The sequence below is a fragment of the Gossypium hirsutum genome, chromosome D13 (assembly GCF_007990345.1).
Source record: "Gossypium hirsutum isolate 1008001.06 chromosome D13, Gossypium_hirsutum_v2.1, whole genome shotgun sequence".
Classification (NCBI taxonomy): Eukaryota; Viridiplantae; Streptophyta; class Magnoliopsida; order Malvales; family Malvaceae; genus Gossypium; species Gossypium hirsutum.
In genome coordinates this window covers 33,034,789-33,046,925 of record NC_053449.1, presented here as the reverse complement: position 1 = coordinate 33,046,925, position 12,137 = coordinate 33,034,789, and the positions used below count along the sequence as shown (strand labels likewise).

General features: G+C 32.4%; 1 protein-coding gene and 1 non-coding gene across 2 annotated transcripts; both read left to right on the top strand.

Moving 5' to 3' along the window:
* Positions 1-570: 570 nt before the first annotated feature.
* LOC121225894 (small nucleolar RNA R71) lies at positions 571-676 on the top strand. The gene has a single exon (XR_005923797.1). It is a non-coding gene; the product is annotated as a small nucleolar RNA R71 (small nucleolar RNA).
* A 9,031-nt stretch (positions 677-9,707) lies between these two features.
* Positions 9,708-11,394, top strand: LOC107940672 (xylulose 5-phosphate/phosphate translocator, chloroplastic). Its single transcript, XM_016874105.2, has one exon. The coding sequence runs from the start codon at positions 9,997-9,999 to the stop codon at positions 11,254-11,256; it is 1,260 nt and encodes a 419-aa protein (XP_016729594.1). The 5' UTR covers positions 9,708-9,996; the 3' UTR covers positions 11,257-11,394.
* The last annotated feature ends 743 nt before the right edge of the window (positions 11,395-12,137 follow it).

Below are 12,137 nucleotides of genomic sequence, written 5' to 3'. Positions count from 1 at the left end.
TGGTGGCTTTTGAACTTACTGGGTGAACCTTGGTGGTTGGGTTGGTCTGGATTGCACATAGGTGTTTCTGGGTCTAGCCCCCTAGTTACTCCAAGAAAAATTCAGGTGGTTTCACCATGATGGGTTATAGAAGTTGGACTATGGTCCCTGCCCACCTCTATTCTGGTTCTAACTACCCATGTAATAAATGGACTCTAAGTTTGATGGGTAATTTTCGAACAAGTGCCCTTCCCCACAATATATACAGGCTATGTTCTCGAATTGATTAGGTGGTTGACCTGGAACATTATTAAACTCGTTAGCAGTAAAATTTTTAAGCATTGAAGATATTGAGGATATCTGAGTTGCAAGTGAAGTGAGGGCATTCACTTCATGTACTCCTACGACTCATCTTTCTGAAGCTGCTTGATTAGTTGGCCATTGGTAATTATTACCGGAGATTCTCTCAATGATTTCATAAGCCTCGTTATAAGACTTGGAAAGGAGAGCACCATTTGCATAAGTGTCTACTGCTACCCTCATATGTGTGTTGAGAACATTATAAAATGTCCCCAATTGGATGTAAGGCAAAATTCTGTGATGAGGTTATTTTTGTAATATTTTTTGAATCTCTCTCACGCCTCATAGTGAGAATCATCATCCATCTGCTGAAAAGGGTGATCTAATTTCACAATTTAGAATTCTTGCTAGGTGGGAAATACTTCATTAGGAAGCATTCTACTAACTCTTAACGTGTAGAAATTGAATCGGGTTACAACGAATTTAACCAGGGTTAAGCTCTGTACCTTAGTGAATATGGGAACAAATTCAGCCTTAGTGCATCCTCGATTACTCCAGCCAGTTTGAAGGAGTCACTCACCTCCATAAACAATTTGAGGTGAAGGTGAGGATCTTCAGTAGGCAACCTACTAAATTGGCCCACTGTCTGAAACCTTTGAAACATAATAGGCATTATCTCAAATTATTGTGCCTCGATCTAGGGTCTTCTAATTCCTGAATTAAGCTCATGAGAAACTGACATGGTACTATCTTAAAGCTCGATCCTTGCCATCAGCAACAAGGATGAGATTTTGAGCATAATTTTTTCCATTTCCTTAATTTTGGTTCTCAAGGTTCATCTTTTCTATTCGTCTTTGAGTTGCTTGTCATCTTCTTTGTCTAAAAGTTTTTTCAATTTCAGGATTTATTGGGAGTAAGTCAGTAATTTGATCAATACTCATAAACACCTAAAAGAAACACAAAATAATTAAATTAAGATTCAACAGAAAAATAGACCAAAATGCAAAATTAATAATTTCACAAATAATGTCTTTTTAACAGTCCCCAACAATGGCACAAAAAACTTGGAACGACAGAAATGTGCAAGTGTAAACAATCGTAACAAGTAATAAAGTGAAAAATATATGGAGTTATCATCTCTACAAGGAAAGTAAAAGTAAATATTTTTAAAAATATAGACTTAATCAAATTGGTAGTGGAAAAATATTTTGCAGCCAGTGAGTTATTTTCTAAATTAACTAAGAATTAAATTTAAATAAGTTAAAAAAACAATGATAAAAGAAAGACTTTAACAAGTTTAATCAATATGGCATAAGTGTGTTAGATTAATCTTATTCTTTGACTTGGAATTATTAAAACAATGTTCATGATGCTACGGATAATTTCATGGCAACTTGGTTCCTTGTTAACTGATGAAAAAATACTTATTAAAATTAATTAACCTTTCTAGCATATATCTATGTTAAATTAATTAACTAATTTTCATAAGCAGTCATAAGACAGAGTGAACAATATATTTCTATACTGCAACAAGTCTAATCACAACAATCTTTAGGTTATGCAAGGCAATAATATTGGTTAATAATCTAATTTTATACTTAAGAAGATTAAACATGCACCATCTAGATATTATGTCAATTAATTATAATTTCAATCCGATTAAATAATTAATTCAATTGAAATTTTACAATTATAATGCAAGAGTAACATAAGCATAATTTTATCTAAATAAACAAATTACCAAGGCCTATAACATTACGAACACAATTTCAATAATTTAAGCAAGTAGAATGCAATCAATCTAACAAAAATGCAAATTAAGTCATTTTAATTAAATCAAAAACATTAAAACAATTAGCATTCATGTTTATAATCTCAAAACAAACTAAAAAGAAAACAGAGAATGAGACTAGAAGACAAATCCAGTGTTCTCCAAAGTCAAGCTAGTGTGCATCCATTTCTCTTTTCTGCTTTGTTCTGTTGACCAAAGGCTCCAAGATGTTGATTTTTGCTGATCCAATGACTTGCAAGACTTTTTTTCAAGAGGGAAAAATCAGAAATGGGAGAAGGGAAAGTTGAGAGAGTAAAGGGTAGAAGAGATGAAAGGAATGGATGAGAGGTGAATGATTGAGTGGTGATGAATGAAAGGCAAGGAGGGTGGTTATTTATACAAGCTTGGGAAGGCTAAAAATAACATGGAAGAGCCTTGATTTTCTCCTCCTATGGTTGACCCTTGATTGTAGGAAGAGAGGTTTAAATGGCTTTGCTAAAATTAGCTTGGTGTCGTAAAATGGAGGGGTTGGAACGACTTTGTGAAGGAATTTAAGGTCTATTTTGAAATTATTTTTAATCAGGTTTGGGAGCTAATTTGGGCAGGGGATGGATGATTTTGGGTTATTCCTTGGGCTCGTGGTTTTTCCTTCCTCAATTGGTCACTTTAGGCCCTTCCTTCCACATCATGCTATCCAAATTTATCGATCTAATTTTTAATCGGATCAAACTAATTTTTTAGAGAGTCAGAGTATGTTAATTTTGATGTTCATGGTTGTTAATTCATCAACTAATGCTTCAGAGATGCTCCAGGAATTTAATCTTCCCAGGGTGACTTCAAGGCTAATTTTGCTTCCATTGCACAAAATTGCTCAAAATTAGAATAATTACATAATTTTAATATCAAAATTGTTAAAAATCAAGATGCGTCTTAAATCATGTCCAATTTAGTTATTTTGTAATGAAAGCACAAAATCTGATAGGAAAGAGTTGGAATTTTCATGAATTAAACCTAAGAAAGTGCTGAAATAGCCTATATATTTTAGTGTTTCCAGCGACATCAGCATGTAAAATGGTGCGGTTGGTGGAGGTCATGCGAAATATACACCTAGAGAAGGTGTTGATGCAGTGAATGATGGTTTGTGTTGTGGTGCTTATATAAAATAAATTGGGTTAACACCAAAAATATATGAACCATATTAATCAGGAGGTTGCCCGGCAATCGGGTCCTTGTGTGGAGCTGGAGCAGATGTTGATTCCCCCGCTACATGATCTCCTGACCTAGGACTCATGGGCCCTCGTCCTGGACTCCTACAGTGACGTTGCCTACTCCTTTTTGCAATCGATAATAGATATAGCTTTCTGTTATGTCTGAACAAATCCATGTAATCTTGAGATGTCGCCAACTCTAGTGTGAGAAATGATTCACACATTGGTAAGTAATCATTCCTACGCTACCACATCTCGATATACTTCTTGTGGAATGTGGCCAATCTTCATTGAGTCTCCACCACAAGTTGATCTTGTGCAGGTCATCGAGCTTCTAAGGTGGCGACGGAATATGTTGCGTACACCTGAACTACCAAATCACTCGGTTGAATTTGCCACACTTTAAGTTTTCAAATTTGCATTTTTTGTCTTTGGCCAAATGTGTACGTTAAGGGAATTGTCCGTGAGCTAGTTTAACTCACTAAATTAGGCTAGTTGTAGTATTTTTTATCATTTTGTTCCGCCTTATTGTAGACTCTTAATCTGCATTTGGCGAGCACTGACATTTGGCAAAATCTTGTATTTTGTGAGTACTTCCGTTGGCAGACCCGCCAATTGTGAGTTCAAATGTTGCAATCTTGTTAGTTCATTTCAGAACCTGCGATAAGTTGGACATGTATTAGATGTGTGTCAAGTCTTAGGATGAGAAACTTTTATTTTGCAAGACACTTGGAGAGTCTCGATAAGGGTAATTAATTAGTGGAATCGTGTGTGCATGAATTATGATTAGGGATCTTGATTTGTGTGGAATACATGTTAAATTTCATATATAGAGAGAGTAGAAGTTTAAAAGACGAGAAACTTTATTTCCTTCTTTTCATTTTTATTTTTTTAAAGAAATTTAGAAATGTTCTTCAATGCTAAAGGAGGAACTAATTATCTTAGCTTGTTAAAAACTACCCTTTTTCAAGCCAATTTTCTGTAATCTCTTAAGTCTTTTAGTTCAGTATAGGAAACAAAAGGGTAGTTGAAATCGGTTTTCATAGGTTTTCACAGAAATTTTTAGAATGAAGAAAACTTCCATCTGAATCTTTACTGCATGTTGTTGATTCTTCTGTTTTCATTAAAGATTCAATTGTTTCTGAACCTAATATAAATGTTTGAATGTTTTTAGTTAAAGAAACGGGTGAAGGCCCTAGTAAAAGGGGAAAGAACCCATAAAGTAGATAAACCTTAACCTGAAGAAGTTTGGTGAGTTCTTTTTCACTTTTGTGTATAATGAGTAAATGAACAAACTCAACAAAATGTTATTTGTCCAAGTAAAGTAATTAAACTTCCAAGTGTGGTTAATCTTGAATGTAGTTTATTTCCAGAAGCGAGTCAATCTCGTTAAATGAATGTTATATTGTATGATAAAATACTGTTAGGTGACGTTGCATGTATATTCCTCTATGATAGCAAGCTACATAAATGAAACTTAAATGAATGTGCATGTGTGATTAAAGTGGGTATTCCTTCCTTGGTGCACAAGCTCCATATCCAAAATGGTGGAAGGGGGTAATGAAGGTAAATCATGGATATGTGATGGTGCTAGGAGAAATGTATGGAGATAATGAAATGATATGTGATTTGCCTCCTATAGGGCTTGTTAATGCAAACTGAGATTGGTGAATGACCCCAACTTTGCGGGGGAACATGTAAGGTAATAAGGAGGATTTGAGGAGGTTCAGTTGGATAAATGGAATACTGAATTTACGAAGCAATATTGTGATAATGGAACTGTAGCTCTTCGGAGGTTGAATAGATCAGAAGCTAGCACAAGGAAGGATCCATGAACTGTCCATGCATAGTATACGTGTATTACGTAATTCTTGCATGTGAAATGTACTTAGTTAACTATCAGCATGTAAACTGTGGCTATCGTGTCTTGTATGCACCTATGAATGATACATAGAACCGGACAGTGTCTACCTTTGAATTGAAAAAAAATTACGATATGTATTCGCCAATAGATTGCACACAATTATAATGTTGTGTTCGAGTGTAAATTGTGAGGTAAAGTTGATATGTTAATTACTCTATGTTGGTTTCATTTCCTTGAAACCTTGTTAGAAAGGTTATCATTTATTCTTGGAACTCACTAAGTTCAATTTGAACCTACCTAGTCTCTTCTCTTCCATTTTTAGGAATTTTAAGTTCTCTCAGACTCTTGAAGACTTAGCCAAGAAATGGCTTCAATTGTGATCCATGCGTTTTTATTTTGTAACATGTATATATCGGGGTAGCGTATGGCCGAAAAACTTTTATTTTAAAACATTTGTATTCTTTGAATCTGGTTGTATCCGCAAAGAATATTTTGTATAAACTAATTGTATCCGCAAAGAATATTTTGTATAAACTAACTTAAGTGACATTCACCAATCTTAAATTCCTATTTTGAATATTATATGTTGCATACTCTTGTTTTTGTTTTGGATTTGGTTTTTGCTTCTAACAAAAATCTACCAAGCGGCATGCTAAGCATGCTACCTATATGAGTTAATGACTTTCATCGAAACCTTTTTTTGTTTTTTTATATACTGTGTTTTGTTTCTAGCCTTTTTGTCACTTTGTCGTTCATTGGCCAAACCATTAAATTAGAGGGTGTTACAAGGTTCGTACATTTCGACCATTGCAAAAACAATCAATGGCACTTTGATATGCCAAATGTTGCGATTGGCCAAAAATTCGACCGGGACACATTCTTGAATTTTTAGATTTGCATATGCCATCCATTCAAACTGTAGTATGAATTTATAAATTTTAGCACGTGCTTAATATTTAATTTCAAATGCTGGAATCAATATTATATAACTTTTGAAATTCATAAACTCTTCAGTTTGTTGATCTAAAGCTAGCCGGATATCCACAATCTCAGTCGGTATACTTGTGTGTCTCACGCAATTGTTCCACCTATTTAAATAATATGTTATTTCAAAAATACAACAATGAAAAATTATAACGATAATAGTATTAGAAAATGAATTTTATCATATTACGAGTGTGAATTCATAAAGGGGTCCACTCAGGGGTGTAAAATAGAAGTCGATACCACGCCCATGATTGATGAAGGAGCATGCAACCGCCTATTTTAACTTTTTTTAGATTCTTCGCTCGATATATTTCTCGATACAACGTCGCCATCATTACTAATCCCCTACTAAGTCGTCCCGCTTCTTTCAAGTCAACTAGTAGTAGTAGCTACCTTATATGTACCAGATTTCGAGATTTATCTGACATAAGTAGACCCTCGATCAACCTTAAGATGAATACGTGCGCGAATTGTTCTTTTTCAACATCACTCAAGGAAGCCTCAATAGTTTTGAAGTTGTCCTTCGACCATTCCATCTCGATCCAGCTACCTCTAAACTTGTTCGACACCTTCCCTAGTAGTTGCTCGCATGTTGCACTCAAATCAACACTCGTCAGTGGCCCCATAACAACTTCCCCATCAACCGGTAGACTGAGTTGTAAACCAACGGCCTCGAGTGTAATTGTACACTCACCGTAGGGAAGATGAAATGTGTGTTTCTTCAATCTCCATCTTTCCATCAAAGCACTGATAAGTGGGGCCCAATTTAGTCCCCCCGAGATTCGAGCCACGTATAAGAATCTCGCATCTCGCAAGTGTTCATAAATGGCATCTGATGTGCCTTCACTTAAATTGTATATGTACGTCTCCAAAATTCGATCTTCGGCCTTAGTTTATAAACATAAAAAATTAATAATGTTAACAACACAATAATTAACTAATTAAAATTTAATAATTTAATAATATTTTCTTACCATTTGTAAATGAACGTCGAAGATGTGTTTGTCATCCAAATGAATAAGCTGATTTGTCATTTTACAAATTATAAGGAATAAAATAAAATCAAAGAGAATAAGAATAAGATTCAGAGAAAGATTTTTTTAAAAAAAGAATTGAGAATTGAGTTGAAAAGAATGAAGTTTGGAGGGGTTTATATAGGAAAAAAATGATTGTTGGGGGTATTGTAGCCGTTGGAGGAAAAGTTACCATTGGCTTGAAAATGAATCCTATAAGGCATGTTTTCATTGTTATGGCACTGAAAACGCGTCCTGTAAGACGCGTTTTCATTTCTCTCTCTAATTTCAGCATATATCACTAAATTAGAAAAAAACATACATTCTCAAATTTAAAATTTTTTCAGCATATTTCGGTAAATCAACCACCACAATATGAATGAAAAAAATAATGATATTTGAAATAATTATTTCATTTTATAATTTTCAAAATCACCATACCCACAATATACGTAGAGAAAAAAATATTTGACATATAAATATTATATATAAAATTATATCAAAAAAATTAGTTGATGTTTTTTAAAAAATAAAGTATATTTAACATAATGGTAAATATAAAAATATATATTTTTATTATATAATTATTACTTTATTTATATAAATAAAGCAGTTATTAATTTCAAATATTTTTAACATAATGATATATATAATATATATTTTTATTATATAATTACATATTTATTATTTGATTTTATAAAAAATTTATTAATTAAAAATAAAAAACTTGAAAAATATATTTATTAATTAAAAACATTAATTAAAAACAAAAAAAAGCTTGAAACAACATGAAATAAAAAATAGAAATATTCTTAGAGGAGGAATCAAACCTGAATTTCAAGAATAAAATCACTATTATTTAACCATCTAACTAAAGTAGCTAATGTAATAAAATTATTAATTAAAAATAACAAAAAAACTTGAAACAACATGAAATAAAAAAAAATACAAATGTGAGTAAGCAATTGAACCCGAGATTCAAGGACAAAACTAATAACATTAAACCATCTGACCAAAGAAGCTAATATGTTGAAAATGAAAGCGCACCTTGTAGGGCGCATTTTCACCTACTCTCCAAAACCGACTTATTTTCCTAAATTTTATAAAAAAAACTAACTCATTTCCTTTATTTTTTAAAAAAAATTAGCATTTTCTCCAAATTTCCCCATATTTTTATGCCTTATCCTATTATATTATATTTTGTGTCTTATTATTATTATCTTTCATCTCATCATAATATTTCTATCCTTCACTTTTCAACACGAGTTTTAGATAGTCAGCAAAATAAGAGAATACTGATTAAATATTTTTACGTAAAACTTTCATGACTCAATTTTTAGGTATTTTTATTTTCATCATTAAAAAATTCTTGTATTTTCGTGACTTAATTTTTAAGGTGATTTGATTTTAGTTATTTAAGTATTAAATCCTTAATGGTGGCTGATTATACACACTAAATCATGTCCACATCATGTCACTTAATTTCTATGTTTTTTTTTTCATTTTGGTCATCGAACTTTTTTTTGGCCTGAACCGGGTAAAAAATAATTAAGGATAAATTGAAAAAGTGGTAGAAACTAAAACAATACATTAAAATTTTGTTAAATTGTACTTATTTATCTTATTGCTGAAAATTCTAATTTTTTTTATTTTTCATTATTAAAATTTTAAATTTCAAAGCATCAAAATCAGTTAAATAAATTATTAAAATTTTTTATCCTTTGATAATGTTAATCGATTTGTTACTGTAATATTGAAATTAGTAACAAAATCAACTAAAGTAACTCATGTTTAATAATTTTCTACTAAAGTTAAGTTTCTTTTTATTATATAATATTAAATCTTTCATGCTAAGCTAAAAGCCAAAAAAAAAATCCTTGCAATTAATTAAATTAATCGATTGTTTTTCGTTTGGGTAAAGAAGTGATGAAAATAATTCTAGGTTTGCTTGGCATGGAAGATAAAACTAATTAATTTAATTAATTGTAATGATTTTTTCTTTATGAGTGATTTTCTTTTATTTTATTTTGAAAACATAAAATAAAATTTTAAATGTTAGAAGGAAGCTAAATTAATTAATTTCAATATTATAGTAACAAATATGCTAATATTATCAAGGAAAATCAATTCAACAATTTATTTAATTGATTTTGACGTTTTGAAATTTAAAATTCCAATATTGAAAAAAAAATGGAAGTTTTTGTAAGAGAGCAAACAAATACAATATGACAACTTTTTTAATGTATTATCTTAATGTCTACCACTTTTTTACTTTAAATTTTAATGAATCTTTCCTGAATCAATATTAAAAAAAATATTTTTTAAGTGATTAAAATAAAAGTAATCTAAAAATTGAATAATTAAAATAAAAATGTAAACATGATATAGCATGTACAATAAATCATCGTCAGATGTTTAACGCTTAAGTAACTAAAATTGAAGCTCTTAAAAATTAAGTAAGGAAATTGCAAAAAAAGAACAACGGTTAAAAATTAACTATGGTTAAAAGGAATTTAGGGTTTTAAAAATGAAAAAAAAATTAGGGTTTTAAAGCGGTTGGCATTGGGGAAAAAAGAACATGAATGGTGGATGAGGAATTTAATATTCTTTTTAGGCACGGTTTGTGTTTGATAATAGAATAATACAGATTTATTTCCTCGTATCTTGCAGATCTTTTTAGTTTATTCAATAAAACCCAAAACCCAATACAAAGGTTCAAAAAATTTACAACCCAAAACAAAAGCATAAAAGTTAAGATCCAAAGCCAAGAGGCACCCGAAATATCTATCCTTTTCCCTTCCATCCTCCTTAAAAATTTATGCTCTTTTCACTTATTGCAGAGAATCCCTTGATTTTTGTCTCCTGAAATAACAAATGTTTACTCTGAATCTCATACCATCCACTCCCATCACTTTCTCCAAATCCACTCATCAATACTTTCCCATAAAAAGGATCCAAACCCCAAAGAACTTGGCTGAGGCTCCTGTTTTTCTCACCAAATCCACACCTCTCAACTTCAACAAAATCCATGCCTGCCCTTTTGGCAAGATCCAAGCTTTAAGCACCAAAACTACCCATCTGGGGAAAATCCTTGAAAACCCATCTAGGAAAGCAGGATCCCATGTTCCCAAAGCAGCTGCATCATCTGAATCTAATCCTGAAGGAGAAGCTGAATCTGTTGAAGCAGCAGCAGCCGCTAAATCGAAGGCCAAGACTTTACAGCTTGCACTTGTGTTCGGTTTTTGGTACTTTCAGAACATTGTCTTTAACATTTACAATAAAAAAGCATTGAATGTCTTCCCATTCCCTTGGCTGCTTGCTTCTTTTCAACTCTTTGCTGGTTCAATTTGGATGTTGGTTCTGTGGTCTTTAAAGTTGCAACCTTGTCCCAAAATCACAAAGCCTTTTATTATTGCTCTTCTTGGACCTGCATTGTTTCACACAATAGGCCACATTTCAGCTTGCGTTTCGTTTTCTAAAGTTGCTGTTTCCTTCACTCATGTTATCAAATCATCGGAGCCTGTGTTTTCGGTTGTTTTCTCTTCATTCCTTGGTGATACATACCCTTTGAAAGTCTGGCTTTCCATTCTCCCCATTGTTTTGGGATGTTCTCTAGCTGCTATAACTGAGGTTTCCTTCAATTTTCAAGGCTTGTGGGGTGCTTTGATTAGCAATGTGGGGTTTGTGTTAAGAAACATATATTCCAAGAGAAGTTTGCAAAACTTCAAAGAAGTGAATGGATTGAATCTTTATGGTTGGATCAGTATAATCTCTCTGTTTTATCTGTTTCCAGTGGCGGTTCTTGTTGAAGGGTCCCAATGGGTTCAAGGATATCAGCAAGCAATCCAAACAGTGGGGAAAGCCTCAACCTTTTACATATGGGTTTTGCTTTCTGGGATATTTTATCACCTATACAACCAATCATCTTATCAGGCACTTGATGAGATTAGCCCTTTGACATTTTCAGTTGGGAACACCATGAAGAGAGTTGTGGTTATAGTGTCAACTGTTTTGGTGTTTAGGAATCCAGTGAGGCCTTTGAATGCACTTGGATCTGGGATTGCCATTCTTGGAACTTTCTTGTATTCTCAAGCAACAGCTAAGAAGGTCTCTGCTCCTGAAAAAAAAAGCTAAGGATTCAGTAATCTCTTCAAAGTTTTAAACTTTTTTTTTGGGGGGTCTTTCCTTTTGATCAGATGATATTTGCATTTTGTTCCCTTTTCCCCCTTACTATAAATGTCAATAAATGACCTTAATATTTTGCTTGCTTAATTTGCATTTTTCCATTCTTCCATGCTTGCTTTGTGTTTGCTATGCTTGGGTCTAAAAGACCTTGAAGTTTATTTAAAGATCAAGCAGGAATAGCATTTAAATTCTAGTGCTGCTTTATCAGCTTAACAAGAGAACTCTTTTCTGATGAATTTCAAGATAGCTTTCATTAGTGCGTCTGCAGAAGCAGTGGGGTGCCGAAAACCCTTTTTTCTAATGAAATTTTCCTGTTGAAGACCTCATCTCCTATGTTTGTTTGGTTGTGAATGATCAATTTCTTTCAAACAATTGGAGTGTATTTAAAGGGTCATATCCTCACTTTCAAGTCACTATAACAGTATCTCTTAAACATGTGTGTATATATATATTCTTGGATATCCATAATGCTGTAATTAGTGATGTTACTTAATAAATGAGGGGACCCTTGTGGTTGTGGTCGTTTTTTCTGTTCAAAATATATATATATTCTTGGAAATCCAAAGGCACCCTAATTCTTGGAAATCCTGTATTTTCTTTATCATTCACTAAATAGTCGATATTCGGACTTTTCATTTTTTATTAAAATACTCGTGTTTGATATATATGTCCGATATAGTTTTGTGTTTATACCTCTTATGTTTCAAAAATGAAAACAACAAACACAGATCAACATAGATTTTGGTGCACAATATTCCAAATATTTAGCATTGAGATAGAGTTAAAACAAAGGAGGATTTCAGCGAATAACATAAAAATACCGAAATTTT

Coding starts and splice junctions, on each gene's coding strand:
- LOC107940672 (XM_016874105.2), top strand. CDS start 9,997: ATGTTTACTCTGAATCTCATACCATCCACTCCCATCACTTTCTCCAAA.